Source organism: Nyctereutes procyonoides, unplaced genomic scaffold (genome assembly GCF_905146905.1).
Source record: "Nyctereutes procyonoides isolate TBG_1078 unplaced genomic scaffold, NYPRO_anot_genome, whole genome shotgun sequence".
Lineage (NCBI taxonomy): Eukaryota > Metazoa > Chordata > Mammalia > Carnivora > Canidae > Nyctereutes > Nyctereutes procyonoides.
The window spans coordinates 99,999,204-100,024,228 of NW_026575125.1; the positions used below are offsets into that span (position 1 = coordinate 99,999,204).

At 39.9% G+C, this 25,025-nt stretch overlaps 1 protein-coding gene across 9 annotated transcripts in view; it reads right to left on the minus strand.

Annotated features, from left to right (window-relative positions):
• The window catches only part of ENOX2 (ecto-NOX disulfide-thiol exchanger 2), a 279,607-nt gene extending 262,631 nt beyond the window's left edge, over positions 1–16,976 (minus strand). For 3 of the 9 annotated variants that reach the window (XR_008666143.1, XM_055338229.1, XM_055338228.1), the window contains exon 1: positions 583–637. Coding sequence is in view for 3 of the 9 variants with exons in the window: in XM_055338229.1 (XP_055194204.1) it covers positions 583–604 (22 nt within the window). In the remaining 6 variants the exon portion in view is untranslated. Of the gene's footprint in view, positions 1–582; positions 639–15,392; positions 15,455–16,802 lie in introns of those variants that run through there. The other 6 variants (XM_055338236.1, XM_055338232.1, XM_055338233.1 and 3 more) reach the window with 5 other exon arrangements.
• Between the last annotated feature and the right edge of the window lie 8,049 nt (positions 16,977–25,025).

Below are 25,025 nucleotides of genomic sequence, written 5' to 3' on the forward strand. Positions count from 1 at the left end.
AGCCTTGCTGTTTCCAGCACTTTTTTTTCTACCAGGAGAACAAACAACAATAATATATAATGTTCATCAATCTGGTTAAATAATGAAATAAAAATAAATTTACCAAAATAAATGTGTTCTGGAATGCTTCCTATTTGAAGTTTCCCTTCTCTTAACTATATCCCAAATCTAGACAACCAATTGACAAATATGAGAGTTAATAAACTCAAGAGAAATACAACACACTAAGTGTTTAAAAATTGCTTTTTGCTTCCAAAGCACTGTGTCTTCTGTGCAAACACTCTAGGCTATATTGCATTACCAGTTGCAGACATAAGACTTGAGAAATTCAACACAAGAATACAGCAAGAGAAGCAAGCACGATTAAGGGATCAGGACTATCAATTTAACAGAAACCCCAGATTTTACATAGCAATCTGCTATAAACATTATAGCAAGGGGCAGGCATGTTTCGTGCAGCTGTTTTGTTTAGCTCATTAGAACCTTATTTGTCCTTCAGTACAGTTAAACTGGAGGCAAAATAAGAGAGGAATGCACTTTGAAACAAAAGGGAAATTTCAGATAAAATAAAACATACTATACCTGTATATTGTACCAGGAACATCGTGACACTCTTCAGGGAACTGTTTCACGTTGTATCCTACCGTGAGTTATTCTCCCCTTACCCTCCTCTTTCCACAAAAAGAAAAGCCAAAAAACCCCAAACCCCACTACACACTACCCCTAACCCACCCCCCCATTGAGGAAAAAAAAACAGTTACAATTCAGCTTAGATCTGATGCTTCTGTTTAGCTCAGCTCCAGCCGAGCAACTGAGCTCTAGCAACGGAGCATAGGGAGGTGGATTCTGATGCCAGTAGCACTTCCATCCACTTCACTTACACAAAAGCAGGCAGTGGAAAATCCAGGAGCCTTGAAGACAAGGGCTGGAACTGGCTTTTATGAATTGCTATTACTGCATGTGTCACCATCCATCTCCAATGACGGACACTTATAGGCTGAATTGGGAGTGGAGGGGGTGGGGAGGAGGAGGTTGGAGAGCAGGTGGAGAAGCAATTAGCAGTATGTTCATTGGAGAATTCGTTCGGGATTTCATACATCAGTGCCTAAAGAAACAGCATGCAGTTGACAAATCAGAACTTTACAATTTGCATGCCTTAGAAGAAATCTTAGCTCACAGCTCCAAACGAAATAATATTTCCCCACTCTTATAGAGATGAAAAGTCACCCCTCTGCTTTCTCTTTCCTCTAGCTACTCTTGTTCCTGAGAAATCAACATTCAAAATGAATATTTGCTAATTTCCCCCAAAGAATTATATTTAAAAGGCTGGAAGCAAAGGAAGTATGAAGAAATTAAATTATATCAAACATGACATCTCTTAACAAAAAGGCAAGAAGCTAATTATTTTAAGCCAACTTTTCATCCCTAGTCCCATTCCCCAGGTGCAGCTTTCACAGCTATAATCACTAGATCACACAACTATTGTGCATATATTTAAAACTGGAAAACAATCTACATATACCAAAAAATAGTTCAGTTAAAGTCAAGATGAAAAGCTAAGAGCTATATGCAAGACTCTCTCCACAGATGACCTTAAGAAGGCACTTTGCCTATTAATGCTTCAGTTTTACTCATCTGCTAAACTGAAGCCCATTATTTAGACCAATTTGAAGATTAGTCATGAGTAAGAAACAAAAAGGAAACAGTCGCTTAGAAACAAAACAGGACACAATTGAAGGAATACTGGAGCTGGGTATCAGGAAACCTGGATTCAAGTTCCAGTTCTATAACTTTCTAGCTGTGTTACCTTAGACAAGTCACTTAATTTCTCTGAGCTTAAGTTTCCTTGTTTACAAATTGGATACAGTAGTACCTATCCTGACTGCTTCAGGGGATTGCTATGAAGAGCTAATGAGGTAACAGATGTGAAAATCCCTTTTTAAATTGTAAAAGGCTATAAAATTGTATGGAATTATTATTGTTATACTCTGAAACAAATCCTGCCTAAATGGCTGAAGTCAAGCACCTCTATCACATAAGAAAAATAAAAAGAAAGAGCCAATATAATTTTGTGAAAAGAATTCTCAATTCTTCCAATTTTAAAGTTGGAAGGAAGCACTGTTTGCTCTTAAAATGCCACAGAAGGGAAATTGTTTTAAAGGAAAAAATTTTAAATCTGATACATAATACATCAAAGTTTATTAAAGAAACTGAAGCCCTTCCTTCTTTCCTTTCTGGAAAGTCAGTTCATTTGTTTTCATATGGTCTAGTATTATGTCCCATCTAGAATGCAAGCTACAGGACATGAACATCAACTTCTGTTAAATCTTTCTATTAATTTGGTATATCCTCACTGCCTAGTATGTGTGGAAGAATTCAGGTTGATTAGCTAAGTCTAAATCCACAAGGTAAAAATCCAAAGTCATGTTTTATGAGGCTCCAAACTGCCTTGATACTATATATACAGTGACCAGCTGGCTTAAGCTGGGACACAATTTTAGCACATGAAGTCCTGGGGTGGCCACACCTGGGGCACTAAATGATCCAGGCAATGTTTGGGGACCTTTGGTTCAGCCAAATCCCACATGTCCTGATTTCCATCTGTATGGTGGTTACCCAAGTGTGTGTCTGTCCACATGGGCCAAATCTGAAGCAGCCAAAAAAAGTGGGAGCTATAGCAGAAATATCAGATGTCAGCTCCCCTTGGCCCCTTCTAATGCCATCTGTGTCCTCAAACAAGTGCCGAGCCCACTATCTAAGAGAAGAAAGAAAACTTTCTCTAATTGTCCCTTTGAATGTCATTGCCAATACTGAAAATGCCAGTAAAATATGTATCCAAAATCTATGTTAAGTCAATGGGAAAAATGGATAAGATGAATCACAAAGAGTTTGGTGACTGGTAGCTAAGAGGGAGTAAAAATCATTAAAAGAGGGAAGGAGAGGACAGGGCTGGGAGGGGAGGAGAAAAGAAGGGGGGCAAGAGAGAGGAGGTAAGGAGAGCAAATGAATCTGAAATGAGAGCTTTTTTTCTCTAAGCAGAAACACATCAGCTGGAATCACCCAAAACCTCACCTCCTAGAAAGTACTTGCCTTTTGAAGTATTGGGAATAGCTTTTTACCACCACAGCTGCTATCCTAGCCTTCCAAATGCTTAGGTAAATAGTCAACAGCTTGAAAAAGCACTGACAGCCCTTGCACCAGAACTCACTTTCATTTGGCATGTGGAAAGTCAGGCAGGTGGGATACAGTTCTCCAGAGTTCTCATCACTGCAACCCCCCACCCCCACCCCGCCATAGCCCTACCTTTGGCATAGCTGGCCACTAACAAAAGTGTCAGCCCAATTTCAGGTTTGGCAAAGGAGGCTTGCCTGAGATTTTTAAAACCACACTGGTAAGAAAGGAACAAAGACTGTATTTCAGAGTCACGCTGTTCTGCCTTCGGGCATTGCAACTGAACTCTTCCATACATTTAAGCTTGAAATTCATATTCCCTAAGTTCCTCAGTAGGGCCATTCAAAGTAAAGGGAAAAGTACAAAAAGATAATATTTTGTTCACTTCTTTCCCACAATCAAAAGATGAGGATCATATCAAGAACATGACTGACAGCATATTTCAACCCAGATTAGCAAGAATGGAAATGAAAGCGTCAGAGCATCCTGATAAAAACAAACACACAAACATATATACCAATAACCATTGCAATGTTTTCATTATCTTGATTTCAAGCTCCAGAATATAAACACTAATTGTTCCCTAAACCACTGGAGCTGCTTCTCAGCAGCCATCACCAAGCCTGACTGGCCTTTTCAAATGAATTCCCATTGTTAACCACCTTAGATTCTGAGTATTTTTATCAAAAACAAAAATCCCAGTGGAAGATTTCAAAGAACCAAAAACTTGAATCCAACTATGAACCTAAAATGAGAAGAAACAATGTTAATTTGCTAAACCCCAAACAAAACAGAAATGCTAAGACTTTGAAAGAAACAACTTGACTTGAAACAGAAAAAACACTTCATGTTTTCTGAATCAATCAAACTTTTTTTTAAGATTTTATTTATTTATTCATGAGAGACACACACACTCACAGAGAGAGAAAGAGAGAGAAAGAGAGGCAAAGACACAGGCAGAGGGAGAAGCAGGCTCCCTGCGGGGAGCCCAATGTGGGACTCATCCAGATCCCGGGATGGCACCCTGAGCTGAAGGCAGATGCTCAACCACTGAGCCACCCAGGCATCCCCGAATCAATCAAACTTGTAACAAACCCTGAGAGTCCAATCAGTTCAAATTCCTGCGAACAGCACACCAAGATTTGGTTTCACCTGCCTAAGAACCCACAAAGGAACCATAATTAACACTGGATAAGAAATTGGGAGGGCCGCCTGGGTGGCTCAGCAGTTGAGCATCTACCTTCGGCTCAGGGCATGATCCTGGAGTCTTGGGTTTGAGTCCCACATCAGGCTTCTCACAGGGGGCCTGCTTCTCCCTCTGCCTATGTCTCTGCCTCTCTCTCTATGTGTCTCTCATGAATAAATAAAATCTTAAAAAAAGAAATGGGGAGAACTAGGTTCTCCTGATTTTCCCACTGTTTGACCTTGGTCAAGTCACTTACACTCTTTCAATCTCGGCTTGCTTGCTTTGGAATGGCTGGGGCTGTGTTTACCAATACCTCAGGTCTAATAGTTTATACCAATTGTGAAATTTACTCTAGTAACAAAATAGAAAACAATGTCACAAGTTGGCCCTAATTTCCAGGAGGGAGGGAGGTGGACCAATCCAACTCTCCTCATGGTTTCTGTTTCTAGCTTATTTTGAAATATGCTCATAGACGAGTTAAGCAACTGTGCTTGCTTAGCCTTGGGAAGAGTCACCCTAATATTCCTCTCATAATTTTTCTCTTCAAAAAACATTCTAGAGGCAGTTTGTTTTCTTCAGATGAAAGCTACAGGTCAGTGGTATGGCCCCAAAAGGGAAAAAGGAAAGAAAGAACGCGATCTAGAATATGCTGAGCACCTATTGCATGACAGTCAAGGCATGATACTTCACATTATTTAAATTAGACCTCGCAACACAGCTATATGCTAAACATTATTATCTTCATTTTATAGGTAAGGAAACTGAGGCTTAGTGATATTAAGTGACTTACTTACACTCACTCAACTGCTAAGTGATAAAATTGGGGTCTGAACTCAAGCAATCTGAATCTACTACTATACTAACATTCTAACGACTAAAGTCTGAATGACTGAATTCCTTCTGAATTCAGTGATTCAATTGGAGTTGCTTAGTGAATAAATCATGTGCTGAGTCAATACAGTGAAACTAAACTTACTTGCATGTAACTGGGTTGACAATTTTTAAAAATTTCATCAGACAATGTGGTTAAGACCACTGAGGTCTGGAGTAAGACAAACCTCAGTTGCTTGAATTTGGGCTTATGGACAAGGTACTTAACCATGCTGAGTCTCAAGTTTTCTTATCTGACAAATGGGAAAAGAAGTTGTATCTATTTGATTGGGTTGTTAGGAAGCATTAATGATGTGATAGCAGCTAGCACAGTGCTTGGCACAAAATTGTTCAATAAATGCAAATTAGAGCTATCCTTGTACTCATAAGTAACAGAGCAAGAAAGGAAAAGTTATAAAGAAAAAGAAAACCAGGATTCATTGAATGCAAGTGCTCCTTGGCCTGTAGAACAGACTTAGCATGAAAGAAGTTTTCAGTGGCCCACCCAAACCCTCCAAAACTATGCCGCATCCTACAGATTAGCATATTAATGAGGCCACATGAATATACTAATTGGAGGTGCCTAAGTAATAGCAAGGAGACTTGTCATGCGGTCTGCTGAACAGCAATTGTCCCTCGTTTCCTGGAACCTGTCCTTCTAAAGAGAGAGTTGGAAAGTAGCAGAAGTACTGCTGGAACTACTAGGTGGGCTAAGGCCCTTTTCTTCCCCCAATTCTTCAAATTCTAGCTTCTCTCTCACCCATTCACTCGTGGCCCACTTCTCATTTACTCCCCTTCTCCCTCAGTTTTTTCTAGTTTTTTTTAAGATTTTATTTATTTATTCACAAGAGACAGAGAGAGAGGCAAAGACATAGGCAGAGGGAGACGCAGGCTCCTGCCAAGGAGCCTGATGCAGGACTCAATCCCAGGACCCCGGGATCATGCCCCTAGCTGAAGGCAGACGCTCAACCACTGAACCACCCAAGCATCCCAGTTTTTTCTAGTTTTATTGTGATTCTTTCCGTGGCTCTAGCTCTGTCTCTGTTTATCAGCATCAAGTGGTATTTATGGGATGTGTGTCTGGCACTATACTAGGTAAAGTGGAGGGACATCCAAAAGTTAGTTGAAGAGAAATGTGTTCTATGGCCAAATAGATCAAAGACACACAGGTAGACTGGAGTTTTGGCAATATAGTAAATGCAGATATAACAAGATGATATGGTTGATTTCAGAGCACAAAGTTGTTTGTTCATCCATACATACTAAAGAATTTAGAAAAATATACATGGGGGGATCCCTGGGTGGCACAGCGGTTTGGCGCCTGCCTTTGGCCCAGGGCGCGATCCTGGAGACCCGGGATCGAGTCTCACGTCAGGCTCCCGGTGCATGGAGCCTGCTTCTCCCTCTGCCTGTGTCTCTGCCTCTCTCTCTCTCTCTGTGTGTGACTATCATAAATAAATAAAAATTTAAAAAAAGAAAAATATACATGGGTGGATAGCTGATAAAGCAAATAGTATAAAGTGCTAATTATAGAATCTAAGTGATGGATTATAGGGGTATTTACTGTAAAATTCTTTAACGGTCTCTGTATATTTAAATTTTTTCCCACAAAAGTTTGAAGATAAAGGAGTGGGGTAAGAGGTATTGCTTTTTCAACTTCAAATATTTCAGAACAAAATATTATCATATTTATATAAAGAAGCATAGGGGCGCTTGAGTGGCTCAGTTGGGTGAGGGGCTGACTCTTGATCTTGGCTCAGGTCATGATCTCAGGGTCCTGGGATTGAGCCGGGTGTTAGACTTCGTGCTCAGCAGGGAGTCTGCTTGAATTCTCTCTCTCTCCCTTTGCCCCTCTACCCTTCTCTCTCTCCAACTAAATAAATAAATCTTTTTTAAAAAAGATTTAAAAAGCATAAATCAAATAGGACAAAATGCTAAAAATTGCTGAATCTGAGTGAATGGCATGACAGTCCCATATGATCCGTGAAAATCTTCTACATTTAAAATAATTTCAAAATAGAAGGTTAAAAGATAATTGGTTGAACGCTAACCCCTTTTACATAGTGTCTCAGTTACCATTTTAGTAGAGAAGATACGGGGTTGGTAGTAGTAGAGAAATTGGAAAGAATGGGGGAGGGGCAATAATCAACCTGTAGATAAACCTTGGGTGCCTTCTATATGCAAGACACTATAGTAGGCAGCACCATGGAGTATTCAAAGACAAAAAAAAACACAGTCCCCACCCTGAGAGGGTTCACAGTGTAGGTGGGGGAAGCCAAAGCAGTGTCTTAAAGGGTAACTGGCTGGAGCAGAGAAATTCTGTAAGAGAGAATTCTGTAAGAGAGAATGAAGCTCAGAAAGGTAGGTTGGAGCCAGACTGCAGAAAGTACCCAAGGCCATGCTAAGGAGTTAGGACTTCATCGTAAGGATAATGGGAAGCCATTTACAGTATCTGAGTTCGGGAAAGAACGTGTTCTAAAACTGACGGGCTAGATAGTATAACCTGTTGGAGCACAGGTACCTTCTACATGTATTTATTTTATATTCATATACTTCTGGCCCTTCTATCTATTTCGATAACTGGATGTGGCCTTTAGGGCTTTTCAACATTCTGGATGCTGCCCATTTTTTTAAACAGCCACTTTTTGTCATCTTTCCAGCCTCTTTCCCTCCCCCAGCCCCAAGGGGAGCTGCCCAGCACTCAGCTCAGCCCTGCTGACTCAGTAAGCAATAAATAAGCCTTATACAGTTTTTTAAACCAAGTTGCTAAGCTTTGAATCTCTGATTTCCTTCATGGTAATCAAGCCCCAATTACTACTGAGATCATTGATCTGAGTTGGAAAAATGAATATTCAGCTAAGCAAAATGTGAAGGAGTACAGGAAGGTATGTCCTATGTGTAGAAGGAAACAATTATTCACAGTGATTTTTGTATATTAAAAGAAAACCTAGTGGAGAGGACACCGGGCTGAATAGCAGCAGCAAGTGATTAGGATCAGACCTCTCAAAGACTGCCAAACTAAAAGGTGGACTTTTTCTGTTTCTAGTTTTTGACCCCCATAAAGTCCATCCTGCAATCCAATCATGTTACTCCCACATTTAAAACTCTGTTCTGGCACATGTCTGCCTAGCTCCTTAGCAAGTGGACTTCCTTCACCAACTGACTACAAGATAACCTTTCCAGATTCGTATCTGGTCCCCCACCCAACTCCCAGTGGTTCACACACAATATCTTAGCTTTTTCTAAACTATCCATTCAGACACATGCAATTACTTTGCATGTGTTGGTGGTCCCTCTGCCTGGAATCCTTGCCCATTACGTTCTTCCACCTAGATTCTAGGCAATGCTCACTCATCCATTGTGATTCAGCATAGTTAGACTCTGGTCTGTTACCCACCTCTAGCAGTTATGCCCTCCATCATGTTTCCAGGGCACCTTATATACCTCCTTCTCTGAATATACGTTTCCCACTGTAATGTAATTATTGGTTTGAGTGTCCATCTCCCCCTACTTAACTATGAGTTCCTTAGGGGCAGGCAGGGACTACTTCTAATTAATCACTATTCCTAGTGCTTACCATAAAGTCTGGTCCTGTATATGTGTTCAAATATCTATTGAATAAATGAGTTTGAATATCAAGTGCTCCTTGAATTCAAAATATGCATCTCTTGAAAGGTAAAAATTAGAATACTATGTGACCAAAGTAATCCTCGTGGAGTATGTTTGAGGACTTGACTGAAGGAGAGATGGTACGAGGACATATTATGGGGTCTTAATGTGGGACATTTCTACCCTAGGAAGCTCTTACTGGCAGTTGTTGCTGGCTGAAAAGAAGAGCAGCTGGACGGACCAGAAGGGCCCTTACCGGGGATTTCCCCAATGTTACCTTTTACAGCTCAGCACTGAATGAAGAAAAAGTTGTTTATATAACATTCCCCACACAGTGCTTTGATTCTTCTGAATTAGAGCCAAACTTTCATTTGTACTCTGCCTACAGATACATTTGGACCAGACTTGTTAACAGGTAGTCACTGAAAGTTCTCCAGTTCCTATTTCCACCTGTCATTATTACTCCAAGGAACAACATTTTGTGGGGAAGTGACCACTGAAAAACTGAGAGTCAAAAGGGGGGGGCAGGGCAGTTAATAAAAATAACCTTTTTTCTCCTAGATTGCCAATGTATTTCACACCAACACCCGTCCTGCATTGGTTTATACTGTGTATCAGTAAAGGCAAAAAAAGCAAATGAAGACTTTAGCAAAACTTGATGCTTGTAGGCAAGAAAAAGGGGAAGCAACACTGAGGCCCAGAATATAAATCTTTAGATATATGATCCATTGCCACTTCTGAAAAGTAAACATTTCAGATGTTTTAAACAAATAGCAAAAGCAATTAGCCCCCTTCTGTAGACTCAACAGAGGTGTATGCTGAATTAAAAAAAAAAACCGAGTCTGTTTTGATCTTCAAAAATGTCAAACTGGTAAACGTTTCGCTTTTTTTTGTATATATAAATCTATGAGCCAAGCCTAGCTTGAGGAAGATTTAAGAGACATAAAATTTGTCTGAGGTGTCTGCCAAATCTCTGCAGCAGAGAGAAACCCTGGAAAAGCTGACATAGTCATAACTCTCACATCACTAGCAGGCTTGTGCAGCACTGGATGTACACAGAGTCACCGTTCCTTCTCACAAACTGTTTGTAAACAGAGAAATAGATCATTTGCTTATCAGCTATCTGGTAGTTCATGTTTGCCTATATATCCCATAGAGGAAAGAAAAAGAAAAAAAGTCCCCACTGGCACATAGCCTAACTTTCAGCTGGGTAGATTTTCATTTATATGATGGGCCTGCTTGTTAAAATCTTCTCTGTCATTTGCTCTCACACACTCATTCTTGTGTGTACACTAGATCAATCTCTGTCTCTGCCTCTCTGCTTGGAAGGCCTTAAGAGGGTATTTATAAGTATCTAGTGCAGTGTCTAACAGAGTGCTTTGCACATAATAAGCCCACAATAATTCATCAAATGAATTGAAACTCTATCTGAAATTTCTGTATTCGACTTATTTGATCATGGAACAAGAGAATTATAGATTCTTTTTCTTGGAGTATTTAAAAGTGACAATTCCTTACAAAGTAATATCATTTTATTCAGACAATTCATGCTTAGGACTTCTGTCCTTTAAAAGCATCCATTTTTACACAATGGGAATTATTTGTAAGGCAAATGAAGGAAAGACCACGCTGCAGGATCCTGAATGACAATATGAACACTGATACATTTTGTAAAGAAAATCAGATATCCCATATTCACCCGATTGTATGTCGTTATGGTAATCCACTACATATGTCTAAGATCACTTAACAATGCAGGAATATAGTGCATGCATGGGCTGCATTCTGTAAATAGGATTAACAGTTGAATTCAACCAAGGTCTTCCCTGGGGAGAGATTGCTGGAAAATACATCTACATGACATTTAAAAAAATAAATTAACCAATGACATTGGCTCCCACGAGACACATTGTTTCTTGTACATTCAATTCTATCAGTTTTCTGTAGCTCTCTGCTGACATCCCCATCTCCAAAGACATAGAATTTCAAAACAGAAAGAAAAACAGAGCAATTGGAGCTCTTCTGTCTCTTCTGCATGAAGTGTTATGTACACAAAGGAAAAGATTTCTGTACATTAGCACAATATGAACTGTGACATGGTGAGATCATGTCAGTCTGGACTGTTCTCATTATGCTGTGGTCACATATAAGTTGCCCAAGGGAATGAACAAAGTCTGTGTGCATACTGACTAAGATTGGCAGGGGCTGCAGGAAAATGAAGAAAAGAGCTGTGTTATAGCAGGAGGTTTAAATTGTTTCCTTTAAAAATGTTCTTTGTGATGATTTTTCTCCCCACTTTTATGTATTTAAATTAATTTTCCTCTTCTGTAACATAGGGATAACTATTGGATGTAGTGAATATTTTTATGGAGGATGAAATTAAATCATGGCATACAATTATATTAATATATATTATATAACATATAATTAATTAATATTAATATATTAAATAATTATGTTAACCCATAGAGTCCACATCAACATTTGGCTAGCATTAACTAAACATCTATTATATGCCAGGCTCTGGCCTAAGACACCAAGAAAAAGTAAATCATAGGAGGAAAATGTGACATTGGGGAGAAAAGCAGGGAGATGATTTTTAAAAGTTTCATAAACCAGTCTAAGAAGTTTAGATTCTGTCTTGAGGACAATGGACAGCCTTTGGACTATTTTATATAGAGCTGGATGGCTTCAGATTTGCAATTTAGAAAAATCATTCTCGGCACTGTTAGAGAATGGATCAGAAGGGAAGCAGGTTGGAGACAGTAGTAAAATAGGCTAGAAGTTGTATGTGTGTATGTGTGTGTGTGTGTGTGTGTGTGTGTTTTTCAGGGTGTTTGGGGGCGGCATTGTGCCCCAAACTAAGGCAATGATAATAGGGGTAGACATGGGAAAAACATTTTTAATAACTTTTAAAAAGTAACAAATATACTATTATAGATGATTAGAAAATAAAAATATGCAAAAGGTTAAAAATAGAACTCATGTTACCTTACCATTTACAGCAAACCACTATTGAATTTTGTGTATTTAATGATAATTTTCAATGTATGTATGCATAAGGGTGTGTGTATGATCACATGCATGTGTATGCATGTGTATTTAAACTGGAATTTGTTGGCTTCATAACCTGAATTTTTTCTAAATATATTATAAACAATGTTCAACATCACTAAATATTTTTTAGTAACATCAACTTACATGGCTACTTAATACAGTAATCTAGTTTATAGATGGACCATAATTGATTAAATCCAAATCTCTAGTATTGGGGACATTTAAAATGCTGTTTTTCTTTTTTTCCCCCTGGGATAGACATCTTGAGCGCTAAAATTTTGGAAATATCACATTTACTTCCTCAGCTTAGAGCCCTAGAAGTGGTACACTGAAAGCTATGAACTTTAAGATTTTTGATATACTGATAATTTCTCTCCAGAAGGGCTATATCAAATTACAGTCCCACTAGCAGCATCTATGACTGGGAGACCCATTTGAGAGTTCAAGGAGGGAGTCAACTGGATTTGGTAGGTGGAGAGGAGGGATGGATCCTTGGCAGGGTATCAGATAGGAGCAATGTGAACTCTGTCAAGAGGAGCAAAGCAATGGGCAGGCCTAAAGGACAGGTGGCTGGATGGGTAACTGGTGAGAAGGAAAAAGGTAAGGTGACCACAGAAGAGTGGAGGAAAATGAAAAAGAAGGAAACCTCTAGTGAAAGACATTTGGGTCGCTTTAATTTACTGCTTTATTCAGCAAAAGCAGCTAATGTAGCAAACAGCTAATCTTTTTGTAACATTTGGCACTATGGTACCAGAGTTCTGAGTTATATTCATATGAATACGTTTATCCATTTGTTTATCCAATAACCATTTATTAGTATTTGGTATCTACCACATGCCGAGTGCTGTTCTGGATACTATGGTTGTGGAGATAAATAACACCTGGCCCCTGCCCTCAAGGAGTTCACAGCCTAGGGCAGAGACAGATGCATCCACAGACAGACACACTATCGCATGGTACAGCCTAGGACAGAGGTAAGTGCAGGGTTCTGCTGAAGCCAGGAGCCTAACATTGTTTCATGTATGCCTGCATGTGTTTGTGGAGGGGGGGAGAGTTGCAGGAAAGGCTTCAAAGAGGTGTTGATATTCAAATACCAAAATTATTTGATATTATATTTTAAATAATAGAATTCCATAAGACTCACCCTGAGTCTTGAAGGAGTTCCTCAGATGACTAAGGGTCACAGATCATACTCATATTCCTGACCAGTGCCTTGAATATTTGTGCCACTGCTGTCAAGGACACTCAGTAAGGCAGTGAAAACGCCCATGTGTAATCCAAACCCATTCGTGAAAACAGCTGCTACTGTTACCTTAATGCATGTATGTCCATGGCCTGATTTGGGCAGCAATATGCACTTCTTAGAATATAAAGGATAACAGGCAAGTGACATACAGACTTTTAAAAATAATTCTGATGATAGAATAATAGTCATATCTACTAAGTCCTACTAATTCTACCTCCTAAATGTTTCTTATATCTGTTCCCTCCTCTCATATGCAGCTCCCTTTGGTCCTCTTCATCTCTAGCTTCCCAACTCGTCATGCCCCCTCCTCCAGTGCATCCCAAAATAAAAACCTAATCATGGTACTCCTCTTCTAAAATATTTTATTTTTTTATTGCCTACAATCAGTATTTCCCAAATTTCAGTCATTTGAGTATTATCATATTCATACACCACATATACTATTATTTACTTAATATTTATCTTTAAAACATAAAACTTGTTCACTTTATATTTTTACTAAGCCATTTCCTGCATAACCTTAGATAGTTCACGGGACATAGTTCAATTTTATCCTTTATGAGACACATTAAAATATATAATTACTAAAACTTAAAATGTTTGTGGGAGTACAACATAACCACCACTGGCAGACACCCTACAGTTTGAATAACAATGGTAGCACATCCAAATTTCTTTCTTTTTAAAAAATCTTTATTATTACAATTTTTTAAGTAGGCTCCGCACACAGCATGGAGCCCAAGGTAGGGCTTGAACTCAGGACCCTGAGATCAAGATCTGAGCTAAGATCAAGACTTGGACCCTTATCCAACTAAGCCACCCAGGTACCCTGAGGACATCCAAATTTCTTAACACTGCATTTAAGGTACTTTACAAATAAGCCCCAGCCTATTTTTCCAGACTCTTCTACCATTACAAACTTTCCTTTCCCCCAATCTGTACCCTAACCATGCTGAATTCCTAAATATTAAATGGACATGCTTTGCTCTTCTATAGCCACATGTCTTTCACAGACTGCTCTTTCTAATCTGGAATGCCTCCCCTATACTGTTTTCTGCCTGGCAAACTTATTATCCTTCATCACCTGTCACCTCCTTACAGAAGCCTTCTACCTGATTCTTCCTTACAGCTAGACACTACTTTCTTTATCCTTCCAATAGCACTCTGTACCTGTCTCTGTTATACTATACATTATTTCACAATTGTGGGCATATTATCTCCCCAGCAAGAACCAGGGATAGCTCATATCTCATACTCTGTTGCATCCCGAACAGTCCACATAAGCAAAGGTCTTAGAGGAGACCTAATGACCTAGGAGGTCACTTAATAGAAAAGCTACAATAAAATAAAAACTAAAGTACCATCTAAGTCCAAATAGCTTACATGTAAGACATGTTTTTTTTCTTAAAAATAAAGAATCATCTGGGGATACCTGGGTGGCTCAGTGGTTGAGTGTCTGCCTTTGGCTCAGGGCATGATCCTGGAGTCCCGGGATCAAGTCCCACATCAGGCTTTCTGCATGGAGCCTGCTTCTCCTCCCTCTGCCTCTGTCTCTGCCTCTCTCTGTGTGTTTCTCATGAATAAATAAATAAAATCTTTAAAAAATAGAATCATCTTATTCAGAAATAGCCATACTGACTATATGTTTTGGCAGACATAATTAGCTGTGGCTGCAATAAAAGTTAAGCAAATTCAGTTTTGGTAGCTACTTTACAGCATATACATAACTGACACAGAAACTAAAAGTAAACCATTTGGGTTTTTGCCAGGATGATCAACTATCCTTCACAATAATCTTTCCTTACCCCAAATGGAAAGTCAAGAACAAAAGTGAACAGTGGGACTAACAAACCATGGTGGAGAGCGTGGGCTTTCAAGCCAGAAATCTATACATCCAAACCCCAACTCAACTCCTTACAATCTATGTGACTTTGGGCAAGTTGTTAAAGTGCTCTGCCTTTTAGCTTTCTCTTCTAGGAAACTGGGGAAAATAGCACCTACTTCATAAGACTCTTAAAGCAACAAAGTGCTTATGATAGTGCCTGGAACATTAAATGGGCTCAATAAATAGTCATTATTGTTGTCCAATGAAATGACTATAAATCAGATATGATGCATAAGGACAGCAAATGCATTTGTTAATAAATTTACAGCACCAGGCTTTAAAATGACAACTATAGAGTGTAGCTAAGAATAGCCACTAACAAAACAGTCTATAAGACAAAGTTATTAATGGGTTTAAATTAAACTCACACCTGGAACATACCACCACACTTCTTTGTGTTCTCCAACAAATGATCTCAAATCAGGTTCCCCTAAGATAAAAAAAAAAAAAAATCACCCAATCTTAAATTTTTGGTCTTTAGTTTTATTTGATACAGAATAATATCCAAACTATTTGGATGCTTTAAAGTATCCTGTAATTATCCCCAAGCTTTTCAACACTATTTCTTTCCCAATCTCTCCTTGATGACACCTTTTATTCCAGTCAGGCAAACCCACCCTTCACAAAAGTGCTCCCTCCTCTATCTACCCTTCTCAGATACCAATCCCAGTACCAGGAGGAATTTTCTCCCTTCTTTTTGCCCATTTCAAATCTTCTTTACTCCTTTGGAGCCAAAATTAAAATTCACCTTCTCCACAATGCCTACCAGGATTGGTCTGGAAGACAGACAACAATGTCAAGCCTACAGCACTTCCAGGGTTAGCCTCACTTGACCTTCCATACATAGGTCAACCTCCTACCCCATCAGTATTACAAACTTTTCACACGCTTTTGTAATAATAGTTAATACAGTCTGGTTCGTACAGTCTACTTTATTCCACAGTCGGTGTGCCCCCTAAATCTTTGTCAACATTAGTGCTGTATCAGTCCATGTTGGAAACCCCGAAAGCACTCGGTTTTTAAAAGAGGTCTAACTTGCCTTTGACTCTCACCAGAACACTGCACTGAACCTTAACCACATTTTCTCAAAAACGAGATTTCTTCTATCTACTGCTCCTGACCCGTCTGGAAACTGAAGAGAAACCTTTCCACTCCAAAAATCTGATCAGGGAAGAAGCGAGTGGCTGGAAGGGCCAATAAAGAGAGGGCGACGATCTTTCTCTCACAACAATGTAGCTAAGAGTGAAAATCTGACAAAAAGTCACGCCCCCAGAGGAAATTGGGGAGTGTGGGAATTGGGCACAATTTCCCAAGTTGGGAAATGTGGGCACCTACCTCCTTTGGGACGGGTAGGTGCCCAAATCTGAAATGTAAATTGAGGGGAAGAGAGGAAAGAGGTCACCCAACTCTTCCAAGTAGTAAGGAGAGTCCAGATGTCGCCCAGGGAAGACCCGGGTCGAGAACCCTAACTTCAGACCTCTAAGGTGGCACGGGGCTGGAGTGGGGATAGACGTTGGCATTGTGAGGAGAAAAGGAGAGCTGGGGACGTAGAGAAAAAGAAGAGAGGGAGCACTCCCGAGGCTCTAAACCCGAGGAAACTGTCGCGGAGATCTCAGAAGCCCACCCCCGACTCCCAGTCCCGACACCCCCTCCCCGGCAGAGGCGGAGATGGGCGGAGTTAAGCGCTGAAGACAGCGGCCCGGAAGCACCCTCCTCCCTAGGCCCCCTCGGTCCCACAGTCCCCAGCCGTAGCCACTCGGGCTTTCTGTCTCTCTGACCTCCAGCTCCCCGGCTACCGAAGAACTACTCATACAGCCGCGGAAAATCGGGCCGGCGTGACAGCTTCTGAGAGCATAGTTCCCTCGTGGCGCCCCCACGCCACGCAACTGTCTTCTGAACTCGCCGCCTTGCGGTAGCTCGCTTAGGCCCGGCACTCAGGGCCAGGGCTGGACTCTCACTCACATCGCGGCTGCTTCAGCGTCTCCTATTGGTTACTGGTCACCAGGGAAGCCGGAGGCCCCGTCTCTTGTCCTCATGGGAAATGTAGTTTGAGGTTGCTGGAGGCTGTTCTTCCTGCGGGGGTGGGGGGGTATCCAATATTGGCTTTGGTGGAAAGACTCAAGTGAAGACAGAGGATTGTGGGAGATGGAGTCGAGGCGCTTCTTTCTGTATACCCACAATTCCTCCCGCCTGTCCGATCAAACCCTGAGTTCAGATGGAGAAGGGTATTCTGGGTGTTGTAGTTTGGAGTGTAGTGTCCTACAGAATCTTCTCTTCTTGGGATATGGATGGGGTTGTGCTTATTAGGGGTAGATGAAGGTTCTAGATCTATTTTACTGTTAGTTAAGCTATTAGCATTTTAGAGGAACCACTTTATGTCGTGATTTAAAATTCTTATTCAGTTTTGATTGGAATGGCTTTTTAAAAATGGTATTTGTGCTCTGATAAGTTTAGAATCACTGGTCCTTTAAAACTGTCACAGTGTGTTCTGTCTGAACCATCTGCATTAGAACCACTTCAGAGGTTCTGGGGAAAATGTTATACTATGTTTCTAGTCAGGAATCACATTTTCCCTTGGAAGTCATAAGAAATACGGTCTAAGCCAGCCCAGCAGAAGCCGAGTTAACACATAAGGAAGTCACATTGCTGGTGTAATGCAACAGTTTAAAACAGGTAGAGAATACAACTTGAATAATAATAAATAAATACATACTTCTTTAAGAAACTATTGTTTTAGGGACGCCTGGGTGGCTCAACGGTTGAACGTCTGCTTTGGGTTAGGGGAGTGAGCCCGGGGTCCTGGGATCGAGTCCTGCATCAGGCTCCCCAGAGGAAGCCTGCTTCTCCCTGTGCCTATGTCTCTGCCTCTGTGTCTCCCGTAAATAAATAAATAAAATCTTTAAAAAAGAAAGTATTGTTTTAGTACAAGATGTGTTAAAAAGAGGTAGATAAAGAAATAGAGACATCTAGCACTTTGAAGCAATTTAAAGGTTTAGGAAAATGATGGTTTAAGGCTCATTTCACTCCTATTTTTTTTTACTTTTTTTCTTTGATTAATGCCTATAGCTGAATGGATCATTACAGTTGGGTTACTACAATTTTACTGATAAGGACAACATTTTGGCTCACAAGTGGAATGAATGCAAAGAAAGATGAATTGCATTTTACTAAGGTAATTGCCTAAAATCTTAAAAGTAAAGTGAAAAAAATAAGAAGACTTAATGGATTGAAAAATTTACTCAGCAAACTGCTTTGTGCAAGGCTCTCGGCTAGGCACTATTGCTACAGAATTAGAAACAGCCCTTACTATTAAGTAGCTCACCACCTAGGAGAGGAGACAGAGTATACAATGTGAAAGGTGCTCTAAAAAAGGTCTACATAGAGTTCTATAAGACCATAGAACTGGAAGAACCCATTCTATTTCTGGAGCAGGCCATGCTTTTATGATGAGATTTGAAGAACTGGTAAAGTATTTGGGGTAGAGAGGTCAACCATATTTCATACCGAGGAATAAGAATGTAAGAGAGTGCAGAGAACACCTCCCCTTCCCCCCAAAGGTCCCATATTGCAGGAAATAGATCACACAGGAATAGGGAGCCATACCAATGAGTTCAAAATTTAACCTGAAAGCAGTAGAGAACTATCAAAGGTTCTTAAGCAAAGACATGATATGATCAGATGGACTTGGTGATACTTTGGATATAGAAAGTGAGGGAAAGGAAGGAGTATCTTCTGACTCTCAAGTTTTGGTTTGGAAGACTGAATATGTGGTAGTGCCACTCATTTAGATAGACAAAAAGTAACAAGTTTTGTGAGGGATAGGAGAAATTAAGTTTTGGACACTTAAAAAAATTGAGGAGTCTATGGAACATTTGGATGGAGATGCCTGATAGGCTGCAAGGAAGTGTAGGCCTGAAGCACAGGAGAGAGATCTGGGTTGGAACTAAACATTTGAGAGACATTAGTATATAGATAGTAATTAAAGCAAATATGTATTAAATTTCTTTTTTTAAATTTATTTATTCATGAGACAGAGAGAGAGAGAGAGAGAGAGAGAGAGAGAGAGAGAATGGCAGAGACACAAGCAGAGGGAGAAGCAGGCTCCATGCAGGGAGCCTGACGTCGGACTCGATCCCGGGTCTCCAGGACCATGCCCTGGGCTGAAGGCGGCGCTAAACTGCTGAGCCACCTGGGCTGCCCTGTATTAAATTTCACTCAGTGTTTAGGACAGTAGTTTTTAGAAGGGCATAGATTAAGTATGGAACCCTAGAAAATAACTATACTTAAGTAGTAGACAGGGGAAATCAATCTTCCTTGCCTTCAAAGGAAGCTGAGAAGAAATGGCCACATAGATGAACCAAGAGAAAATAAAGTATAATTACTAGCATATAACACAGAGAGGTCAAATAAAAGGACAGAAGAGTAATAAGAGACTACTCATCCATCCATTCAATAAATATTTATTGAGTACCTATAACATTCCAGGCATAATTCAAGATGTTGGGAATAAAGAAGTAGAAAAAAAAACAGATAACATCCTTTCCCTTTAGAGTTTATATTCTAATGGGGAGAAAATATCAATAAACAAGATTAATAATTAAAATACATAGCTGTGACAAGTAATATTTTTGCAAGGCTTATTAGATTGCATTGTGTGTGTGTGTGTGTGTGTGTATTACACAAAGGTGAGACTCATGATCTATTGTTGGTAGAAAGTATACTTGAAAATACATCCAGGAAAAGAAATATTTGAGTATAAGAAGATGAATTTGTGGGATCCCTGGGTGGTGCAGCGGTTTGGCGCTTGCCTTTGGCTCAGGGCGCGGTCCTGGAGACCCGGGATCGAATCCCATATCGGGCTCCCAGTGCTTGGAGCCTGCTTCTCCCTCTGCCTGTGTCTCTGCCTCTCTCTCTCTCTCTCTCTCTCTCTCTCTCTCTCTCTCACTATCATAAATAAATAAATTTAAAAAAAGAAGATGAATTTGTGAAATAACATCCCAGGGTATGTTAGTCTGACTGGATTTATAGATCAATCAGTACGCCATAGTTAAGGTTTTGTCAACAGATAGTATAAAGCTCAAGTCACAGCCATGGTTCAGATTTATAATTTGGCTTCAGTCTTTGCTTAGGTTAAGGGTTAGTCAGTTTGTTACTATCTTTACAAGTCAGTATGGATCCCTTGTTAGAGGACCATGTAACCAAATTTAGGACTCAGCCTGATATCAACATTAGGTACCAGATGTATAGCCAGCCATGGTTCAATGTGTGTCAAGGATCAGAATCTGTTTCTGACACGGTATTAAAGCTCACTTGGAAGCTGTCATTACTTCAGCATGGCCTGGATTATACTTCACTGGCAAGACAGTATACAAGATTTGGGTTCAGATTTTGGCCAATATTAGGATTTAGTCTGTATGTAGGAAGAGGCCTCATTCTAAAATTAGTGGACCAGGCTTAGATGGACCAGAACATTGGCTCAGTCAGTGACCTGTGTTACCACTTCCACTTGGCCTGTGTCAGTATTGATTCTGCAGATAGTGGTCTCATTTTGACTTTGTGTAGAGTTTCTTTTCGTCGAGGGATGCTGTTGGTGCCATCTGATTAAGCTTTTCTCTATTAACATTTTGATTGATGTAATTCCAGTATTATTCTATATACAATACACTTAGTTTTTGCTTATTTAGATACTTGAAGGAGGCTTATAATTATCAGTAGCTGCATTGAGATTTGGGATGATTTATCAAACATTTTAAAGTGGATTCTTAAATAATGATATTAGTTTGCTGTGGCAATACTGTTGATTGGTTAGTCGAACACCTTTAAAACATCCCCTCAGCTTATCTTCCTCAGAATACAGACTCTAAAAGCTAACGCTACTTTTTCTCAGGTACTTTTTTTAATCAATGAGACACAAAAAAGAAATATAGTTTGATGTATGGAAAAGTTTATTTTCCTGGTTAAAGGAACAAAAATCATGGGCAATCCCTCTTCTATTTTTTAAAAACTTTATTGAGGTATAATTGATACACAAAAATTCCAATATTTAATGTATACATTTCAATGAGCTTGGACATATGTATATACACATGATACCATCACCACAATCAAGGCCCTAACGTATTCATCACCTTCAGAAATTTCAGTGTTTGTATATGTGTGCATGTGTGTGTGTGTTTTATGGTAAGAACATTTAACATGAGATCTATCCTCTTAACATATTTCAAAGTACACAATACTGTACTTTTAACTGTAGGCATTATGCTGCAGAGCAGATGTCTAGAACTTATTCATCTCACAAAACTGAAACATTAAACTCACTCCCCTCAACCCTGGCAATCACCATTCTACTCTCTGCTTCTTTGATTTTGACTATTTTAGAATCCTTATATAAGTGGAATCATGCAATACTTGTCCTTCAGTGACTGGTTTTTTTACTTAGCATGGTATCCTCTAGATTCATCTGTGTTGTCACAAATGGTAGAATTTCCTTCTTTTTTAAAAACTGAATAATATTCCAATGTATTTATATACCACATTTTCTTTACCCATTCATCTATTGATGGGCATTTAGTTTGCCTCTATATCTTAACTATTGTGAATAATGCTGCAATGAACATTGGCATGTTAATATATTTTTGAGATAATGATTGCATTTCCTTTGGATATATGCCCAGAAATGAGATTGTTGAATTATATGGTAGTTCTATTTTTAATTTTTTAAAGGACCTCCATACTGCTTTCTGTAGTGGCTGCACCATTTTACATTCCTACCAACAGTGTATAAGAGTTCCAATTTCTCTGTCCTTGTCAACACTTGTTATGTCTTGCCTCTGTTTGATAATAGTGATCCTAACAGGTGTGAGGTGACGTTTCACTGTGGTTTCAATTTGCATTTCCCTGATGATTAGTGGCAATGAGCATCTTTTCATATACCTGATGGCTATTTGTATAAGGCCATTTGGAGAACTGTCCAGTTTCCTATGAATTTTGATTTTTTAAAAAAATTTCTGCTTAAAATGCCACCGGGATTTTGATAGAGAGATTTCATTGGATCTGTAGATCACTTTGGACATTTTGACAATATTAATTCTTCAATCTGTAACCAGGGATATTTCTTTCTTTATTTGATCTGATTTATGGTTTTCAGTGTACAAGTCTTTCACCCCCTGGATTAAGTTTATTTGTATGTATTTTATTATTCCGATGCTCTTACAAATGGGATGTTTCCTAAATTTTATTTTCAGATATTTCATTGTTAATATATAAAGATGCAACTGATTTTTGTATCCAATTAAGCTTTTACCAGAGCTTAGGGGTTAAAAGTGGCTAGGTTAAGGCTTACTATGAAGATTTTAGGGCTGAGTGTAAACATGTTTGTTATATAGGTTGTTGATGTTACATGTCAATTTACAGATAAGATTAGTATGAGAATAGATAACATAGGATTCAGCTTGTGCTCTGATTTAGAGGCTCAGGCTTGGGTTCAGAGTGTTCATATCCTGTTGTCAGTTTGTGATTTAGACTCTGGCTAGTGTAGCAGGCATTCTGGTATCAGTAGTAGAGTTCAGTCTGTGCTAATATTTAGTACCTCTACTGTGCCCAGTGTCATGGGTATATCTCTCCCAATTTAGGATTAGGTTTTTAGCCAGGCTGATTGCTCAACCTCAAGCTAGTGGTAGGACACATTCCATGGCCACTAATACAGTGAACTTTGTTTATGGGTTTAAGGCTCAGTCTGTGACAAAGGTTAGTATTCAGTCTCAGCCTGTTATTATCCCTAATAATGGAAGGAGGATTTTGATTCAACATGCAGTGTGAGGAATTGTTCTTTAGCCAGGCATAGGGTTCAGTCTTTGGGTCTCAGATTGTGGACAGAATTTACATTCTTCATCCCAGGGTGGTACTCAATATGTGGCCAGGAATAGGACTCAGATCTTGGCCATGGTGAGTTACCTGTGCTCAAGGGTAAAGTGAAATCTCTTGCTAGGTTTTAAGCAAAGAATATGAAAAGTGTTTGTTTTGTTTTCTCCTTAATTCATGTTCAAGGCTTGGGTTCAGTCCTTGCCCAGGGTTAGCAAAAACAGTTCAGTTTCTGGTATTGGGAATCTGCCTGTGGTTAGCATTAAGGTTAAAGCAGAGTGGGATTCAGTCTGGGGCTAGAATTTAGTCAGAGATAGGGTTTAGCCTGTGTTAAAGACTCAGACTCCGTCATTAACCATTTGTGGAGGATCAGTTCTACTTTCAGTGTGAAAACTCAGGTTGGAGGTTAGGCTTATGGGCTCAGTCTGTGATGAGAGTTAGGAATTTAGTCTGTGGCCAGAGACTTAGTTTATAACTAGTTTAGAAGCTATAAAATTTAGGCACCAAATCCATGACCAGTGATGAGGCTGAGTCTGCCCCAGGTTAAGTGGATTATTCTGTGGTCAGATTTATGAAACCAGTTTCTGGCCGAGTTCATAATTTGGGCTATGAACAGAGTTAAGCCTCAGGCTATGTCTATATTCAGGGTTCCATGGGCAGGATTAGGGCATATGATGTGGTCAGAATATATCCTCAAGTTTTGTAGGCGGTTTGGTTTCACTTCTTGGCCAGGCTCAAGGCACAGTCTTTGGCCAAGTTTAGAGTTCAGTCTCTGTACATGTTTTTGTCTCTGTATGAGGCCAACTTTAGTCGTCATTCTCTTGCCAGTGTTCGGGTCATTTTCTGATTAGTGCTAAGTCTGTGGAAATTGTAGCTGGGTTGGTTTCTAAGATCAAATCTCAGTCTGTGACTGAGTTAGAGCATCAGTCTGTGGTCAGGGTTAGAGTTCTGTCTGTATCTATGCTGAGCACTCATTTTGTGGTCTGCATAGGATATTAAGTATATCTAAGAGGTCACAGTCTGTAGATCAGGCTTGAGATTCAGCCTGTGACAGGCCATGTCTGATGATAGGTTGGATCTCTGTATCATGAAAGGGCTTATCAGTGGCCATAGTTACGGTTCAACAGGAGATCAAGGCTAGAGACTCAGTCAGACACCAGTCATACGTACTTACTCTTGGATCAGGCATAGACAGTCAGTGTGTGACTAGACCCAAGGACTCCATTGAATCAGGGTTAAGGCTTTGGAGTGTTAAGGCCAGACAGAGGTTCAGTTTATGGATAGAATTAAGGTCTCCTTTTGGTGCTAAGGGCTAAAGGCTTGTTGTGAAATTAAAGTTAAGATTCCACGTCCAAAGTTCAGCACTCAGGCTATGTCTTGAGTTGGGTGTTTGGTTGACGCCCAGGGTTACACACAGGAACTGTATTCAGTGTTGGCAGCTTGGTCTATGAGTAGACTTAAGAGACCAGCTGCCTAGGATGTGGCATGATAGAGGTTTGTTAATTATATCTGAATAAAGTTGTCATTAAAAAGGTCAAAAGAAAAGAAGAATCCCACAAATGAAATAGGCATGAGACAGAGAAGGAAGCAGGGAAAGAAGCTGACTACTGAATCAAGACCAGCGATGTCTTTGATGTCTCAGAATCTTATGTGAGGAGGGGCAGGGCAAACACAGGAGACTGAGGTGAAAGGAAAGAACTGGCGAATAAGGAGCCGGTACCCCCCAAGAAAGTGAACATGTGCTTCTTAAAGGAGAGAAATTTTGGGGTGCCTGGGTGGCTCAGTTGATTAAGCATCTGCCCTTGGCTCAGGTCATGATTCCAGGGTCCTGAGATCCAACTCCATGTGAGGCTCCCTGCTCGGGCAAGGAGTCTGTTTCTCCCTCTCCCTCTGCTGCTCCCCTGCTTGTGCTGTCTCCTCTCTCTGTCAAATAAATAAATAAAATATTTTTTTAAAAAAAGGAGAGTAACTTTTACAAGTTGTCTGGGTGGAAGTGGTGCAGGTTGGAAAACTTTACAAAGGATAGGAACTCTCATTTGCTCAGAATTTCCATCAATTCTTTGTGCCAGCCATGGACTTTCCTGAGCACCCTTTCTCAAGTACTCCTCCACCTTTCCCCACACTATATTGATCTCAATTGT